The 19,309-nt window shown below is 41.9% G+C and overlaps 1 protein-coding gene across 1 annotated transcript in view; it reads right to left on the bottom strand.

Moving 5' to 3' along the window:
* Positions 1 to 1,542: 1,542 nt before the first annotated feature.
* ankrd12 (ankyrin repeat domain 12) overlaps positions 1,543 to 19,309 on the bottom strand; it is a 38,333-nt gene continuing 20,566 nt past the window's right edge. The window contains exons 3-12 of the mRNA XM_022758071.1: positions 16,233 to 16,383; positions 13,943 to 14,083; positions 11,920 to 12,123; positions 11,446 to 11,588; positions 10,760 to 10,907; positions 5,941 to 10,373; positions 4,513 to 4,611; positions 4,112 to 4,255; positions 3,908 to 4,003; positions 1,543 to 2,765 (exon numbers count right to left, since the gene is read on the bottom strand). Of these exons, the coding sequence (XP_022613792.1) occupies positions 2,580 to 2,765; positions 3,908 to 4,003; positions 4,112 to 4,255; positions 4,513 to 4,611; positions 5,941 to 10,373; positions 10,760 to 10,907; positions 11,446 to 11,588; positions 11,920 to 12,123; positions 13,943 to 14,083; positions 16,233 to 16,383 (5,745 nt within the window). The 3' untranslated portion in view covers positions 1,543 to 2,579. The remainder of the gene's footprint in view (positions 2,766 to 3,907; positions 4,004 to 4,111; positions 4,256 to 4,512; positions 4,612 to 5,940; positions 10,374 to 10,759; positions 10,908 to 11,445; positions 11,589 to 11,919; positions 12,124 to 13,942; positions 14,084 to 16,232; positions 16,384 to 19,309) is intronic.

Raw genomic sequence — 19,309 nt, 5'->3', positions numbered from 1 at the left:
AGAAACGCTCTGATGGGCCGTTCAGCTCCACAGGTGTTTACATGTGTTTTCATAAGAACTCATCAAAGACACGACATCAGTCAGAGTCAGACCCCCCCCCCTCCCGCCCCCAGCCTGCAGGGGAGGAAGGTCAGCGAGGAACACCTTCAATCGAGGCGGGAACATTTAAATTTTCATCAGATTCAGGAGGAGTGATTGGTTTCCACAAAGTGGGCAAATGCCCAAACACAAAGCCAGAGATCTACAGAGAGAAGAAGAACAAGGAGGTCTGGTGCGGTCCCCACAGAGTCCTGATCTCAACATGACGGAGTCAGCCTGGGATCACATGAAGACACCGTTCTCCAAGATGCTTAGAACAACCTGAGTACAGAGAACTGGTGCCGTTTGTAAGGATTTAGTTTGATAAAGGTTTTTCCTTTGTAGGTCTTGCTCTTTATGTTAGAGGAAGTACTCAGATCAGAGTACTCCATCACTGGTTTAAGGCCTGCACCTAATACTTCTTAGTATTAGCTGCAAAATGTACTTCAAGTATGAAAAGTAAGAGTAAACTTGGGTGAATTCAATGCAAAATGGCACTTTTTATGTCAAGGTGGAGTTACATTTAGTATCTTTATGAACTGCTGTGTGTGAGATAAATTTATTTTTATAAATTGATCATATGTTTCACAGGTAAAATATTAATCAGAAAAAGTAACACCTTGGAATAAATGTGGTGGAGTAGAAGTATTAAGTAGGATGAAATGGAAATACTCACGTATAAGTACCTCAACTACTTAAGTTAAATAAATGTACTTTCCACCACTACACTTTTCCATTATTCTGTAAGAAGCTGTGTCAACATATTTTAATTTCCTATTGCCACATTATCAGTACAATAAACATCTTTACCATCAGTGTGTGCATCTCAAGACAAACTCAGCAGCCACTTTCTCATTAAACTGACTGACTACCTGTGAGCTGCACTGATATTACTGCATTAAAACCATCATGTCAGTTTCCACATTATAATCACAATGAGTTGGCTGGTTGTGAAGTGCTGCGTACAGCGACATCTACTGGCTGAGAATAATACTGCTCAGCACACATCTGAAATACATCGTAATTCATTTAGCATTTAGTCTATGAAATGTTAGAAAATTGTAATAAATAAATAAATAAATAAATAAACATGCCCTTTACGTTTGCTCAGAGCCCAAAATAGATGTCTTATCTACAACTTGTATTTTCTACATTTTGTGTTTTCATGGTGATTCATTATTTGGTTGATAAAATGGGGAAAGATGTCTCAGAACCTAAGGTGACATGATCATGCTGCTTCCAACCAACACGAATAAAGATAAATATTAGTGTTAATGTTGTATAAATACTTCAAAATATTCAGTTTGCACTGATTAAAAACAGACAAATCCTCACGTTCAAGAAGCTGGAACCAGTGAATGTTTGGTATTATTTTTTCAGCTGTAACTTTTATGCAGCATTAAAATAAATGACACCAAAAGCAAGAGTTGTAATTTCACAACAAATAAAATTTATTCAATTATATATTACAAATATGTACAAGTCATGTAACAAGTAAATATTAAAATAGACATTTTTAGAACTATCGTTCAAAAGGCATTATGTTGAAAAAATAGGATTTGTTGTGATCTCACATTGAAACTGTAAAAGTATGTTTTTTTTTCCTTGGAAGCCACAACAGACTTTAATGTGCGCAAGACACAATGGACAACACATGAGGAGTGAAGCCGCAAAAAGGACATAACACAATGGCGCAAAAAAAGCTGGAACACTTCAGTAAACCTCACAATTAAGTCCACAGTACAGCTCTTTAGGAAAAAAGTACAAACAACGCAACGCATGCACAGCATTTAATTGCCAAAGTCAAAAAACACCAGCTGTGGCGTGGAACTCTAGATGAGGAAGGAAGAAACGGTAAAAAACAAAAAACACAACAAAAGCCAACACATGCTTAAGATTTTAAGCCAACAACAACAAGAACATCACAGACAAAGAGGACACTCGATATAAAAACCAACTTTGGTCCATTAAAACATGAGACAGAACAAGTTTACAATCAAAATATCTATTATTTTTTGTTTTTACAAGTTTAAAACAATAATTACATGGCTATTTACAAATGCACAATTTTTATGTATAAAATAAGTTAAAAAATTAAGAGCACAATCTGTACACAATGTATGAACACTCACTTTGAAAACAATTGAAATCTTTCGGCTGTGACCCTGCTTGATGACGAGCAGTAGCCGGTGGTTGTTGTCCACACTCTTGCTTCTTGCTGCAGCTCCTGGCCCAGCTTTTGGTCTCTGCTCCCTGGGCTTCATCTGTGGCCTGGACCCCCTTTTTCCTGGTCGGTCCACGATCCCCCTCGTCGTGGTGGGCGTGCCCGTTTGGACTCTTAAGAGCTCTGGAGTAAAACCGTCTCTTTTCTAAGTGCTCTTTCGTATTGCCGCCACATTCTAAGTGCTTCACATTTTTCTCTCATTTTCCTCGAATGCGCCAGCTGCCGCTCGTGTCCATGATATGGCCGCCGCTGTGGCAAAGCACGTCTGTCCTACAGTTCATATCGGGGTGAGGTCAAAGTCGTCGTTGACCTCCACGAGCGGGATGTAGAACTCGGGGATCTCGAAGATGCTGGTGGACTTGTACGTGGCCGGGTCCAGCTCCTGTAGTTTGAGCTGCCACTCCAGGCGCTGCACGGCGTTCAGGGCCGCCGCCTCGTGCTGCTGCCTCATCAGAAGACACGTCTGTGGAGGGGGGAAAAAACACATCGTTATTTTGTCCAGCCAGATGTTCTTATTTAGATCAAGAATGTCTATTTCCGAGAAAGAATTGGTCAAGGAAGGAGTAGACTTTTGGCAGAGTAATTCTGCAACCTGCTGTCAAACCCAAAGAGACTCTGCTTCTCACTTTAAGTTCAACTGATCTTCTGGAGTCCATCAGCGACAGAAGTCACTGATCTAGACCCTGCACATGCAGATCAGAACCAAGGGGTCACAGGATACATTTGAAATGTTAGGAGAAGTCTTATTAATCTGAAAAGTCTACTGGTTCCCTGCAAAATAGCAATAACTAAAACTGGTATAAAAACAATCATCTAAGGGGTAAATATGTTATTGAGAAACTGATGTTTTGCCAGAAACCTTTCCTAGGAAATGAGAGAAATGAATCACCTTCACAACAAACAACAAGGACGCCATCACATCTCATTCTGAATAAATCCAAGGGCAGTAAGGACATTAAGACAGCAGACCAAGAAACATGTAGCACGCTCGGTTCCCATGCTTTGTTGATGTTTGTTTGTTTTCCCTCTTTCTTCTGTGAGTTATTAAAATTGTTACAAATAGGTGACAAAAAAAAAAAAAAAATGTAACGGGTTGATAAAAATAAGGAAAAAACTGTTCTGCTGCAGAAAGCAATTTTTTTTTACTATAGTGGGAAAAATAACTTGACACTGCTCATTATTCATAGATCTATACTACTTATAACTAGGACTGCAAATACGATTACTGTCATTATTGTAAGTTTTTGTGAATGATTATTTTGTCTATAAAATGTCAGTAAATAGTGAAAAATGTCTGTTATAATTCCCCACAGACCAAGATGGGGTCTGTAAATGTCCAAAACTCAAAGTATTTCATTTACAATGACACAAAATGGAGAAAAAATGCCTGAAAAACAAACAAAGAGGCAAATTGGCAATGCCTATTGGTTGGCATTTTACTTGAAAAGTGACTCAAACATTCAACCGATTATCAAAATAAAAAGGACTAAAATAATTGACTCTCGATTTAGGCTTTAGATTAAATCTATAAACATGTGACTTGGAATTCTTTAGTAAACAAACATGTTAAATAGATGCAGTGGAAAACAATCCGAGCGAACTTACCTTCAGTTTATCAAACTTGTCGTCAACATCTTGTAACCAGGACATGAACTGCCGAGCGTTGAACCTGTCTCTCACTGAAGTTTTGCCGTCATCGCTCTGTGAACCGAACACACAATCATTTACCAAACACACGTTAAAATAAAAGTATCATCAAGTAACTGACTGGAGTGGCCACGCTGGGCTGGCCTAACCCATGCCACTTACCTGGACGTCCTGAGGCATGTTGTACACTTCAGCATCCAGTAAAACTGTACAGGCACTGAAAGGCAGAGTCTGATTGGCTAATGTCCTTGCTGCCCGGTAATGGACTCGTAAGACTTCCTGCTCGTTTGAAACAATCAGCTTTTCCTGAGTGAAGAAGATAAAGGAAAATCAATATTGTAAATCCAATCTTTGTGTGCATCTGGAACTGAAGTAATAAAAAAAGCATCTAAAAGACGTAACTTCAGCACTGATATCCTGTTATAGTGTAAGAACACAACACAGCTGAACACAGCTTGTTATAGTTCAGCTACAAGAGGTAATATAAATGTCCAGAGGTACTCAAACTAACCGTAACATGACAGATCATTTAAACACAAAGCTCCATGTGTAAAACCACGTACCCTTTCAATGCTGTGCTGTAGTCTTAGTTTCATGCGGACGACCTCTTGTTGTTTGAACATCTCTTTCAGCTGCTCAGGTAATGACGGAGGTGGAGTTATCTGCACAACAACGGAGACAGAAACAGTTCAAAACACTTTATCAACACTGCAGCCTGATGTCTAGATGCTTAGTCATCATGCAGGTTGTCAGACACAGCACGGTATTTTGTTTACTTCTCTATAATTGAGCATTAACATGACATTACATAAACTGCTTATGACTCTGATTAACTTCAAATACAGGCTGGGTATCACAGTATGGAAAAATTGCGGGTTGGGGGGCATTTTATCGAAAACTGAAATTTCTTAGCACATCTAATTATATTCAGCTTTCAGTATTTGTAAGTAATTTAAATAAACATAGATAGATACATACTTTACCTATCCCCTAGGGGAATTTCATGTAAATGACTAAAAGACAAATTAAGTTGCAGCCAAATTCATGTAAACAAACTGTATCTACAACCTGAGAATAAGATGAGCAGCATCAGATAAGAAATGTTGATTAAACAGACTTCAGAAAGCAGCTGCAGCCTGATGAAATGAATTTCACAAGCTTTGATCCAAACACTGGAGATCCTGATTCAGAACTATTACTCTGTTTATTTAAAATATTGAAATGATATGCATAAAGGTTCAACTGGGAGACTCTCCTAAAAATCAACTCAATCGTGATTTGCATTTCTCTAGAGATGGGTCATGTTTTATTTTTCTCTCTTCATTTTTTTAAACATGCTCTTTGCCAACAAAAACGCAACCTTAGTGATATGATCTTAAATTAATATCACAATAATTTCACAGTTCTACCTTCACAACACTGTATTGCGCTACAGATCAGCGTGCGCCTAGAAATACAGTAGTTCAACAGTTGAGAAAATGTAGTTCCAAAGTAAAGGGCTGTTTGGCGGCAAGATAAGCCGTGAAAATAGTCAAAATAAAAGCATAACCTTCAACTGATATTTTTCAGCGGATATTTTTTCAAAATGGCTATAAGACATTTTTGTAGATAGCCCCGTCTGCAGCAGCACAATGCTCAGCTTCTCGCCGGTACTCCGGTCTGCTTCACTGGGAGGGTGTTGATCTGAATCTACATACACCGACTATGTATGAGTTCCTCACACAAATTACCCGAACCATCACTTTAATGCAGTCAAACAGCTGATTGTGAGCAACTGTTCTTTTCATTTTGAATCCAAAGTACTTGAGCACAGAGCTAAAAGCTTTATAAAATGTGTCAAATACTACAGATAAAGATTACACTGAGCAGCACAATCAGGGGTTCTTAGCATGAAAGTCGGCAGTTTGTGGTGTAAACCCATCCGACCAATGACTTCTAGACACAGCTTGACCACAATCAGAGAAGATCAGAGAAGACGTGATGAAACTCACTGTTGGTATACAGAGCTTGCTGAGTGGGTTCCCATCTAAGAGGTAGGATCCATTGAAGGTCACATATTCATCATAATACTGTGGTGGTTGTGGGGTGACGCTGCACAACACTTTGCGCTTCTCCTCGATCTTCTTCCTGATGTGCAGGAACTCGTAGTAAGGGTTGGCTCTCTCTGTCTGGTAGGGTTCAATCTCCTCCAGCTTGACAGAGTCCACAATCGCAGCCAGGGACTGCTGGCCCCTCTCCTTCTCCTGCTGAGTCGTGGAGCACGGCTGGGAGTTTGACACTTTAGGCATCTTTCTCTTGCGTGGATGGGGAACATGGACGTCCACTTCCTCGTCTGCAGAGCGAACCTTGACCTTAGCCCCTGAGGAATCAGAGTCTCGGTCACCAGACTGTGGAGAGGAGCTCCCTGAAGTGTTGCTGCTGAAGTCACTCTGAGCTGCCAGCTGGACGGTGCTTTGACTCGGCTCTTCTCCAGCTGAAGATGACTCAGGTTTCTCATCAGAAGGTGTCACCTCCATCGGCTCTGAGGAAGACTCTGCTTTTGAGTCAGACAAGCCCTCAGCAGCCACACTGCCGTCAGTGGACATATCTTCTGTTGTAACAGAAAGTGCAGCACTGCTGTTGCTCTCTGAGCTCTGTGGGACATCAGTCGTATCTTCAGCCTTGTGTTCAGGGCTCACACAGGGCATGCTGTCTTTTTTCTCCATCTGAACATCAAGACATGGGCCTGCAGTGTCACTGGGAGGTTTTGCTTTCTTGCAGTCTTGGTTACTTACATCCATATCCTCTTGAGAACATTTGGACTCTGTGTTAGGTTTGCTTAGACCCGGCAAAGACTCCCCTGCAGCGGAGCTGGGAATGTGTGAGCTGGTGGACGGTACAGGACTTCCCATCCCTTCTGTACTGAGGCTTTCGGAAACAGTTTCCATGCTCTCTGGTTCTGGTCTATCAGTGTTCTCAGGAAGTTTCTCTTTGTGGTCAGAGACCTGTGTGGTACCTGTTTCCGTTTGCTGCTGGCTCTCCACGCCAGAGGGTGGGAGTGGTTCTCTCTGCTGGAGGGTTTTTGTGTTTGTGAGCGCTGATGGTTCAGCAGATACAGAAGATGTAGGTACTGATGGTTGATCAGGATCCTTGTTGCTACATTCTGCCTGTGAATTTTCCGTCAGACACTGGACGTCCTTGACAACAGGAGATTCAGAGGAGGGAAGAGCTTTCTGCTCTGTTGATCCGGTTTGAGAGCCACTACATTGTGAGAGGCTCGGCTGTGGAATCAGGTTTTTATTCATAGGATCTTTGTTTGACACTTGTGGTGTCAAGCAGCCAGGAGTGCTCCCTTCTCTCTCTGAGGATGAATCAGCCACTGAATTCATACATTGTTGACTGTTGAGGTTCTCTTCTGTTTCTGCTGAGGTCTCCCTTGTTTTCAGCTCCTCAGTGGGCAGGCTGGATTTTGGCAGATTTTCAACAGCTTTACCTTCAGTTGATGAGTTGGCATCCTCATCCAGAATAGCCCTGAGGTAGGGAGATTCATGTCTGCCGGACAGCAGCGTCCGATTACTTTGCGGCGCATCTGGAAGACTGTTGCAATCTTTGTCGTGAACAGACGGCGATCTGGTGGCCTGAATGACGAGGGAAGACTGGAGGAATGCAGGTTGAGAGTCTGAGGCTTCCAGATTCATGTCCGAGTCGTATTCAACGTGTCTGGGTGTTAATGTTGTAGCCTGACATGAATCCTCTGAGCTAGCGACAGAGACTAAGGACACAGACCTGGACATGAGGCCGCAGCGTTCACTCTCTGGTCTGGGCGATCTGTTCAGACAGTTTTCCACAGCTGACATGACCTTTGCGCTGATGGAGGGCAGACTCTTTCCATCAAGCGACATTGTTCTGGGGCTGGTGCCGTCCTTCAGGGGTTTATCTCTGCTGTGGACATCAGAGGCTTCAGAGCTTTTTGAGCGCATCAGCTCCTTACTCAAACATGGTTCGGTCTTTGTTCTGTCTTTAGGCTTGGGCTTCCCTGGGTCTGCCAGGGGTCGCTGTTTAAGCCTTTCCCGTTCTTTCTGTTTGATTTTCTCCAGATGTTTCCGGTGCCACTGCTCAATCTCCTGGTCCTTCAGGCTGAGCATGCGCTCGAAGCTGGTCTGCATCAAGTCGTCGTTCACAAGCCTCTTTTCTTTTGGCTTGGCGTCTCGTGTTGCTGGCGAGGCTTTTGACTTGGCCTTGTCTGCATCCGTCTCGTTGGGTTTCACTTTGCTGATCTTGGCCTGCTGGGAGCGGTCTTTGTGCCTATCTTTATCCTTGTCCTTGTGTCTCTCGGAGTCTCTGTCACGGTCTCTCCGGTCGCGGTCCTTCTCTGGTGTTCTCACAACCTCTTCCTTTGATTTTGTGGATAAGGACTTGCTGCTCTCAGACATATAACTCTTCTTCTCTTCTAAAAGTAATTTCAGATTGGAGCTTGAGGAAAGAGCTCCATCTTTTATTTTATCTCTCTTCTTCCTGTCACAGTCCTTTTCTTTGGAGCGATCAGATTTACTATGATCTGTGGTCTTCTCCAGAGGTTTTCCTTTCTTATCAGAGTTTGTGCGATCCTTTTCTCTGTGATCCCCAAGACTATACTCTCTGTCCTGCTTGTCCCTATCAGACCGTTTGTCAAACTTATCTTTATTTTTCCTGCTGTCTTCGTGCTTTTTTGTTGTGGATAAAGATTTCAGTTTTTCATTCTCTTTGTAGTTTTTATCTCCAGGCGAGTGGGAAGAAATGGCTCCCGTTCTTTCTTTTTCCTTCCAACGATCCACTGAATTCTGTGGTTCAGCTTTGTCAGAGTGCTCAGTTTTAATCTTTTTTTCCTTGTCAGGATGCCTTTTTTCCATTTTTTCGGAATCCTTCTCCTTTCCTGGGAGCCTCTTGTCAGTTTTTTCGCGTGAGCCTTTTTCAGAGGGCTCCAGCTGTTCTTGATCAGCTGTGATCCCACTTATGGGTTTCTCTTCTGTCTCTTCTTTCATGCTGTTGCTCTGCAGCGACTCCTCAGGAATCCGCCCTGAGCTGTGGCAGTCCACCCTCTCGTCACGCTCACTCAGCTTTGAATCCTTTACCTTCTCCTCTTTACCAGCAGCCTCCTTCCGCTCTTTTTTCACGGCCTTGTCTTTTTCTCGCTCCTCTCTTGGCCTCTTTTCCTTACTACTGGAGTGTTTCTCCTTTGTGTTTCTCTCATCTTTGACAGGAGAGGAATCAGAGGTCTTCTGAAGCGTGCTTGTGTCTTCACCTTCTTTTTTCACTGGCAGAGGTTCATCTGTCTCATCACTTTTGAAAAAATTTTCTTTCCAGAACTCTCTGTCAAACTCCAAATTCCTGTGGCTGTCTTTCCTGGCCTCTTTCTGCCTGTGGCGGCTCCGCTCTGCCTCATATTCCCTCCTGTGTTTGTCTTTCTCCTTGTGTTTAAGTTTATGCTTCTTCACTACTTTGCCGTCTAAGTCGGTCTTCCGTAAGGCTCCTTCGGTGCTGTCTATACTGTTTCCTATGCTGCCGTCTTTGTAAGGGCTCGAATGACCGTCGTCCCCGTCTACACTGGAGTCTTTCTGTTGATGTTTGCTTTTTTCCTTGTGCTTACACCCCTTGGTGCTGGAGCCTTCAGTGCAGTAGTCTGCATCTGTGTAGTGGTTGTATTTGACACCGTCCACCGGACAAGAGCCGTCACTGATGGAAACGCACATCTTAGTATTTTCTTGTTTGAGTGGTGTTTGTTTATCTGTCAGGCTGTGGTTCAGTTTAGGAGATTTGATGGACGACAAATGGAAGAGGTGGACGGATGAGTCATCTTTAGGACTGAAAGACATCTTGAAGGAATCTTCCTCCCGACCCTTTTCTGTGCTCTCAGACACCGTTGCTAGAGAAAGGACCAAAGTTTTGCTGTTCTCTTTACCATCCTCCTGGTTTTCCTTGTTTTTATTCTGACTCTTGCTCTTCCTCTTCACTTTGCCCTTGTCCTTTTGCTCAGCATTGTCCTTTTTAGACCTTGTGTCGGCCTTGAGGCTGTCTGAGCTCTGAGAGCAGGTGGGAGAGTTCCTTTTCTCTGAAAGGCTCTCCATTTCATCGCTGGAGGTATCCGAACTGCAGTGGACACGAGGAGTCTTCTGCTTTTTCGACTTGGAGGAGGAATCCCCCTTGCCACTCTGCTTTCCTGCCACATGATTCCTATCTTTGTCCTCCTTCTCCCGCTGCCGTAGTTCCCTCCGGAGGATGTGTCTGTCGTTCAGGGCTTTACTGAGATCCTCCTCCTCTTCCTCGTCTTTGAACTCGTACTCATCCAGCCCTGGCATGGACGATGACGCTTTTGTGGCTGGTTTGCCATCTGAGTCCTTTTCAGTATCAGAGTCTTCCATGTTGTCATCCACACTAGAGGGATTAACAGACGGTGGGTCTTCAGACTCTGTGGAGAGGAGAAGACCAATTTTAACATCGTGCAATAAAATAAACTGACTTTCATACACACATAGCCATTTAAAGATTACATGCTACACAGAAAAGTGACAAATGACTTGAAACGACTTCCCTATGGCAAGTTAAACTTCAGCAGTGCATATAAAACTGCCAATACCCTGACTGCATATAGGCCATTGAGTAAAGTAAACCCTTTAATACACTGCTGACATTTAATTTTTAAACCCGATCTGGTCCATCTATAGTGAAAACACATGTACACATGGTGCTGCGAGGTGTAGTTCATAGAAAAGGTCCAGTAATATTACAGTTAGGATGATAATATGCGACTAAAAACAAGGGGGTCAGATAAGCACTGCAGCATTCTCTGCATACCTGAAGAGCTGTCATCTTGGTCCGACAGTGGCACCTCTCCCTTTAATAGCTGCTCCAGCTCCTGGGAGTCGGCCACATCCACCGGGCGCTCTCCACGCTTGTTGGCCTGAAAGGCGTTTCCACCGTGACGTAGTAGCAGCTTCACAATCTACACAAAACATAACAAAATTTGATACTGAGAATTGTAAAGACAAACATCACATTTGTAGGAAAAGCTAATTATTAAATTAAAGTTCAAGTTCAAAAGCAAAAACTTTAAATTTTGATTTGATGTGACAACTGCTGTCCTTTAAAGCAACGAAAGCACTGAATAAAGATATTCACTCTAACTGTATACACATTATATTAACCGACACTGTGATGTTGTGAGAAAGGCTATGAACAATCTACATTTGGATGAATGATGTACATTCAACACGCTGCAATAATGTCCAAACAATCATTACTCTGAATGGAGATAAATCTTTCTGGCATCCAACATTATGACAGCACAGACAGACACTGTTACATGACTAAATTCATGTCTATATATGCACATTAGGACATTTCTTCTTCTCTGTTCTGTAGCAATTTAGTCAATACATGTACAAAACCTGTGCAAAGACCTTGGCCACAGATCGTAAGTGTACATTTTCTTTCAAGTCCTACATTATTACGGCAGGACAACCTTCAGATTAAGCTCTTACATCTTTATGCCCGCTGCTGGAAGCATCATGGAGCGGTGTGTCGTCATCCAGACCCTGCGTGTTCACCTCTGCACCTGCTGCTATTAAGACCTTGGCCACATCGTAGTAACCGAGATTACAGGCTTCGTGGAGAGGAGTCCAGCCTGGCGAGGGCAGAAAACAATAACAGTAGAGAGGGTTTCAGAATTCATAGGACTTTTTCTCAGTAGGTCACAGTCACAATTAATTTCAAATGTTAGCAAAATGTGTTGGAAAATCAGGCAGATAGAGATGAAATGAAAAAAAAAAGAGTAAGAATTAAACTACACACAAAACCACAACATGTGCATGGAGGGTAATAATCTGCAGTCTGTTTTTGTTATCTCATCATGAGATATTAACTGTGAATCATTATCTAGTCAGCTTTATGTCATTAATAGCTACCATACAGACATGATGAAAGCTGTTAGAATATCACCTCCTGGGGCATCATACCTGCGAAGTCTTTGACGTTGACATCAGCTCCCAGGCTAATGAGCTCTTTAACTTGCTTGGCGTCTCCCCGGATGGCTGCCATGTGAAGGGGCGTCTCCCCTCGCTCGTTCCTCTTGTTGACCTTGTCCTTCTGTCGGGATGAGGCGCTGCTGGGGACTTTCTTCTGCACAGGGGTCGTTTGAGAGGGGTGACTGGGTGTGGAGTCTGGGCACGGGCAGAGAGAAAAGGACTTAATTGATGCTTAAAGCAAAAATCTGCCACATGCGGAGATAACCTGCACTAGGCAAAGCACTGGATTGAGCAATTACAGTGAAACTCCTTTTTCTGGGAACCTGAAAGACACTGTGTGTTTTAGGAGGCACTAACTAAAGGTTCAGTTGAGCATTTTGGGAAAAACACTTATTTGCGCTCTCGTTGAGTTAGATGAGAAGCTTGATACCAATCACCCATCTGTTCCTTGTTTGGGTCAACCCTCACCTACACAATCACCCTATTAGGCTAAAGAGTTACATACTGGGCTCCAGACTACCAATCTTCACTCCTTTCAGAAATGACTGACATCAATCTGGCTCAAGAGGAGCACCAGTCCATGAAGATGTTCATCTCCAGAAACTACGTGGACAAGTCCTCTCTGTGTCTATGGGAGATGATACTGACCACGGAGCCCTACTGCTCTGAATACAAGGTACAAATGAGGTCCTTGTGAATGTTTGAATGTAAATTATTGCTTCTTGAAGAAATCAAAGCTAAAATATTTTCCATTCTTTGTAGAACATCCTGCATGCTGTGCACATAATGCTCGGACAAGGTGGAGGACCTGATTAGAATAAATCTTGAGGGGACTAGCTTGGAGGAGTTTGATGTTTTGATGTCAAGGAGGCTGTACAGATGTGGTTCAGTCAGGGTAAAAGCTAGAAGGCCCAACTACAGAGAATGGCCTTCAGTGGCACTCAGGGGAAGGATAGACATATAAAAAGGCGTTCCTTCTTTACGTGTTTTGTTGTAGTTCTGTAATGGCAGCAATGTACTGACCGCATAGCTTGTGTTTACATTTGGAAATTTAATATTTGGTGTCCATTTAAAAAAAAGTACTGTTTAACTTAATGATTTCTGCTCTTTAGGCATTCATTCACTTTGTGACTTTCTCCTTTAAAATACAGCACAAAGAATTTATCAGTACTACAGTTAAGATGGAAAGAATATGAATGCATTGCGATGCATGTTGAGTGGTGCTCCTGAATGTTGTCCTGGTGCTCCTAAAAGCACGAGTGCTACTAATGGAAAAAGTTAGTCTGGAGCCATGGTTACATAGCTGACACATGTACAGCAAAAAATGTTTTTTTAAAAACCACACACAAAGGAGAGGAGGAGAGTAAAACGTCTACACAAGATGAGGAAACTGTGGCGAAGAAAGGTCACACAATTGGTGATTTTAAAAATCTCAGAATCCTAAAGCTGGATAAACAGCAGAGCAATATCTGTTTCAGGATGTGCGGGTAACCTGTGCTGATAAAGACAGGAAACAGAACCAACTTTGTCCACCATTTAAAAAGGTAACGTTACCATCCCGACATACAGGAAGCCAAAGTCTACAGTCTTCTCAGACTGTTCTTTTAACAAGCATGGCACAAGATTGAGCAACCACCATGAGACAGGTTTTACTAGAAACCTAATAACCTGTACTTACTTGTGTCTGTCTGTTTATTTCCAGCAGGTATAAATCATCCACTTAAAACTACTCAGAACATTTCATTTAAAAAAAAAAAACAATAACCCGAGTCATTTAGCTTAGTTACAAGTTGGAAGGCAACAATGCAATAACTGTAAAAACCTTTTTAAAAATGACAGCAGCTTTCACTGTAGTTGAGCAGCTACATTAAATATTAGACATTGCCCTACTCTTAACCTTGAAATATTAGAGCGTAAGCTTGTTAAAATGTTCGGAAGCATGACTCATCCAACAGTAAATAAACTGTGAGCCATGTCGGGGATGTGGTTAAGGTGAGAGGGCACACACACAAACCTGGACTGTTGGCAGTCATCTGCATTAGGAGAGCCATCTGTTTGCGCTCTGACAGAGGATACCCAAACAAAAGGTTGGGAGCCTGGGACTTCTTGCCCCCAGCCTCCTTTTTCACCTTCTTCTTGTCTGGTCCGTCTTTATCTGCAACAAAACCAAGAAAGATTTTAGATACGAGTCCAGAGAAAAGTCCTTTCTGACAGCAGTTTAATTGTCACAGTGACATTGTTTTCCTCCTCCCCTTGTATCTGTTGAGCTCGTGAAGAAACAGATGACAAGCATGAGGTTTGAAAAAGGGACAAAAAAAAAAGAAAAAAGAAAAAAAAGACAGCATTCTCGTAAGCTGGCCAAGTGCAGACGGCACTCCTTGGACCCCCCCTCCCCCGTCTCCGTCGGTCAGTTGTTACTAAACACAGACATGCGTGAGCTGTAACAGGGGCAGATGCAGGGCGAAAACACACACACGTGCATGTGTGTATGTGTGTTTACAGCAGCACTGTAGCGCAAAGTGGGTGATGAGACTTGAAGAGGACGCGGGGGCTGAGGATCGGGCTGCAGCGATTACCTGCGTATATCCTGCAGGGAGGCACTAATCTCTCTCCCCAGGTCTCACTCGACTGGCCTGGGTCTGAGTCATCTACAGTGCAAAGCAGAGAGGATGGGAAGGGGAGAGAGGAGGGGGGGAGAGCAAGGGGAGGGGGGAGGGGAGTGGAAGGGTGGGAAAGCACTGCATTAACGCTCACTCTCTCTCACCCTCCGCATCTCGCATGTACTCAAATACAGACAGGCACAAAGGCAGACTCTCACTCCACGCACAGATTATGAGTCATGACAACACAAGAGACAGGAGAGAAGATCCAGTCTGAGGTGGTCAGTGGAGTCATTACTTCCCTTCTGCCTACAGCTGCTCAACACAGGACCTGACAGGCACTATGGGAAAGGCTATTGGGAGGGCAAAACCACCCTCCATGCTAGTTTAGGTTTACAACCTGTGCAACATAAATTATACTCTGTGAACTCAAAATTGAGGGTTCTTGTCTGTTACAATGACGCAGGACCACACAATGAAAATCATTACGTTGAGCTTTTCTCTGCAGAGGAGATGAAGGCAAACAGGCAGTCTGTAAAATACATTACTGTATTTCATTTACTGTAATTACAGCCGGACGACCAAATAAACTATTTTCGGGTCTCAAATCCGATGTAAACATACAGTTAAACATCTAACTAAGTGATGGAAGCATAATAGTCTATTTATACAAGTAAAGGAGGTCAGGTGAAGGCACAATGTCTCCAACAGGAACCTGAGCACTTGAGAGAAGCGTTTTATCTCACACAGAGCTGTTATCATTGCACATTGTCTTACAACTGCATGGACAATACCAGGTTTTAAAGGAGAAGGCTGCCATTGTATTTATGTTTTACATTTATGTCAACAAATTCCATAAAAAGATCAAAACCAAAAATGTTTCTCAGTACTTTCCTGCACAGTCTGTGGCTCTCATCCCCAAGCAAACTGAAGACGTAATTTTTTTTTTATTAAAAAAAAAAAAAGGTCATGAATATATTGTTTTTTTAATGAACACTGTAGTTGTTAGCCAACATTTCTTATACATGAGTAAATGGTGCATTTGTTGGGGGCACAAATGCAAATTAATAGGCATTTGGTAGATGAGTGAGTATTTACAGCATCAGGACAGTGTATGATGAATTGAATATAAACTAAGGTGTGTGCATTGTAATGAAGGAACATGTCACTCAGTGCAACAGTGTAGCTCACTGATGTTTTTAATAGCTTTTGAACAACAATGGCACAGAAGAATAAGATATATCCGGCTTTGGAAACACAGATTATACGTGTTTGTAGGATCAATTCATTGTTGGCTTTTCATAGGATTTGTTTACAATGATAAAAAAAATACAGAACATCACAAGCCTAAAAGGTTTGGAAGCTCAATTTTCTATTGTCATACACATAACTATATTTAGAATTTTTTTTCTCCATCTACACATGATCCCCATTTGCTTTTTTTCCCCTTGGTCTCATTTAAAAAAAAATATATATATAAATAAAACATGGTTTGTTTCTTGTTATTCAATACAACAGGCCACAGCTTCATCAGAACGATCAGGTTTGGATCCTGTTACCAATCAAAACCCTTTGACCTATGGACAGTCCATATAGAAAAGGTTCAACAACGGGCCACCAGGGGGCACTGTGAGGACATGGCAGCAAGCCAGCAGCATGGCTGTTGGAGGAGGAGGAGAAAGGAGGTGCATCAACAGTCCTTACCGGTGTCTGAGTCTCGCTCCTCTGTCCGGGGCGGACTGGTAGTGAAGGAGAGCTTGCGCTTCATGGAAGACTTGGCTTTCCCTTCCTTCCCCAGCAATTCACTCCGGTCCAGCTTCGGAGTTTTGGTGAAAGGGGACAACTTGTCTTTGCTCTGTCAGAGGCCAGGAGGGAATAAAACGCAAGATAAATTAGACGTGAAATGCAGCAAAGGTGTGGCCACATTTGTGAATTGTGTGTGTGTGTGTGTATGTGTGCCTGTATATGTAAACAATACAGTCATGAAAGAGGCAAGCCCATTTAAAAAGCTCTACGCACGATAGCAAATCGGTTGAGATTAGCATGTGGGCAGTATTTCAGCTTGGTAAAACATGACACTCACATAAAGTGCACATGATTACATTACAGGCTGTGTTGTGTCTCTGCAACATTGTTTGGGTCTTGCAGGCAGCAGGTTTGCCTGCATGACTCACTAAAATCTTAGTCCCTAGGCAGGTTCTCTGCCCAGAGACGAGTAAAAGATCAGGAGTGACTAGTTTTTCTCTGCTTACACACAGAAATAAAAACACAGAAAAGAAAGAAGTCTACTGTTGCAGTGTGAGAATTTTCACAGTTCTGTAAGTCACTTTCAATTTAAAGACATTTAGTTTACAACATAAGACTAGAAAAAGTAGAAAATCCTCACTCTGCAGTAGCTAGAATCAACAAACGAAGTAAACAACAATGAACAATGCAACTATTTTTCTTTCAGTCGACTAATTAATTAACTAATCGTTACAGCTCTAAATGAATATAAACATTGCATTTCTAATTTCATTCTGAAACAAACATTTCACACAGATGTTTTTAAGAACGTTTGTGTTTAAGAATGTAGAAAATACAGCTGGCCACATCTTTAGTTGTAAAAGTAAAACAAAAATTGCTATAGAAGAAGTATAAAACTGCAGGCCTAAAAGCAGTCAATCAAGTCAAGACTCTAACTTAATAGTCTAATCTAATGAAATAAAGGCCTAAAAACGATTAATGATAACACAAGCACAGCCACATTAAGGTTAGCTGAATTTGTTTTAGTGACCAAAGCATGGGTCATAATCAAGCTGAAAACACTCCCACTTCATAAAACATGTTAAATTTGGTCCCTCCCACCTGCAGCTGCAATTTCTTTTTATGCTTTTAACTTTTATTTTCACAGCATCACTTAAAATTGGCTTCTCGTGTGCATAGAGGGGCTATCTGGATTCTAAAGAAAATCTTAAAATTATGGTAGCAGTGGTGAGGAGGCAAATACTCCAATGCATGAATGTGCATCATAGCAACACCAGTAAATCTGTTCTACCAGTGGCTTACAGTTCCAGTTACTGGGTTCTTGTACCCTGATCTGCATACAAAGCCGTTTCAGTACCATTACTTTTAGTGAGCTGCATTTTAGTGCAGGAAAATACATTTCTGGCAGGAGGAAAAATGTCTGCAGTGTGGTGCTTCTTTGATCTCAGTGAAGCAATGTGCCAGCTGTGCAAAGCTGGAGTGTCTGGCGGTGTTGAAAGTGGAGGAGAGTTAGGATGAGAGCCACTTCTGTTAAAAATAAAAGCAGATGTAGATTGTCTCTCTCATTTATAGAGAAAAAGTTAATCAAGTAGTGTTGGGGGATTAAAACAAACTCAGTTGTTTTATGTTAAGCCAGTACAGTGAATCATAAGTAAATATTTAATGAGCGGTCCTCAGTCTGCTTGTTGCATCAGAAAAAAAAAAAAAAAAAGAAAGAAAAAAAAAGACAATTGTGTGAGTGACTTCTGGTCCACCCTATCCAGATTTATAATGTACTATTATCTGATCAAACCACAGTGTTTGTCTAACATGACAGCATCTGTGCCGACAAGTACATGCATGGTTCTCAGAATGCCAGCAACCAAATGTTTGTGTCTAAAACTCTTATGCAAATGTTTGTCAAAGAAAACTTTGTCACCATGACAAAGCAAGAAGTGACCAGGTGCAGAAATGTGAGAAAAAACAAACTCAAAAATCTGATATTTTAACACTGGGGGACATTTTGACAGAAGAAAATGAACATGACAAGTCGATCTGCTTGACATTTTTTGCATCTCATAGCCCTTAATGAAAATAGTGAGTAAGCAAAACTGCTAAAATTAAAATTATGACCACTGTCTCAGGAAGATACTGCTGGAGCTACTATTGGCATTGCCAGCAGTTCATAACTCAGGCACTCAAATACAAGTCACATGTTAAGATGATTTGGGATCCAGAGCAGCTACTAAATGGACCTTGAGGGGGAGAGTTTCTTGTCACCTGCTGTTTCCAATGATAAAAATCAACTCCGAACCTCAACATTTAAGCTAACATGGACCAAACATTTTTAAAGTGTTCAGATGAAATGGAAATTTGAACATCTGCAATTCCATGACAACTGGGCAAACTCCAATGGGCTGATGAAGAACATGTGATATGACAGAAAGCAGATCAGCTACTAAATGGGTCTTGATGTGGAATCATTTTGTCAACTGCTGGTTTCAAAATCATGAATGAACTCTTGAACTTCTGAAAACTTTGGAAACTAAAAATTGTTTTGCTGTATTCAGGGACATATTCAGAGAATATGGATGCGTTTTCCCCTGGAGATTCTGTTTGAAAAAGCATCTTATACTCAAGGACTAGACAATTACATGTTGATAACATCAGTTTTTTTTTTTTTTTTTTTTAAATAGAGACAGTACAAGGGTAACACTTGCATTATAGGTTGCTTGTAGCCTTATTGCTGCAAGGCAACCAAGTGTTTCAAGCCCGTTTATAGTGAATCTTTCAGACTTAGTCAGCCCTGTACGTGTTTGGTTTGCCCAGTATCACCTGCAGGAGTTTCAGATGGCTGCTGTAATGTTGTTTTGCAGCCACGGAGGAAATAAAAAAAAAAAAAAAAAAGTGAAAACAACTTCACAGCGTCTCTGACGTCTCTGCTGCAGAAATGAACCAGGGATAAAATCTGTCAAACCACCAAGAACTACAGCTGAGACAGATGATGAGTTCAAAGAGACGGTCTGAAAAATGCTAACTGTCAGAGAAAATGATGT

The sequence above is a fragment of the Seriola dumerili genome, unplaced genomic scaffold (assembly GCF_002260705.1).
Source record: "Seriola dumerili isolate Sdu_G_001 unplaced genomic scaffold, Sdu_1.0 BDQW01000291.1, whole genome shotgun sequence".
NCBI classification, from domain to species: Eukaryota; Metazoa; Chordata; class Actinopteri; order Carangiformes; family Carangidae; genus Seriola; species Seriola dumerili.
This window is presented reverse-complemented; position numbering and strand designations above follow the sequence as displayed.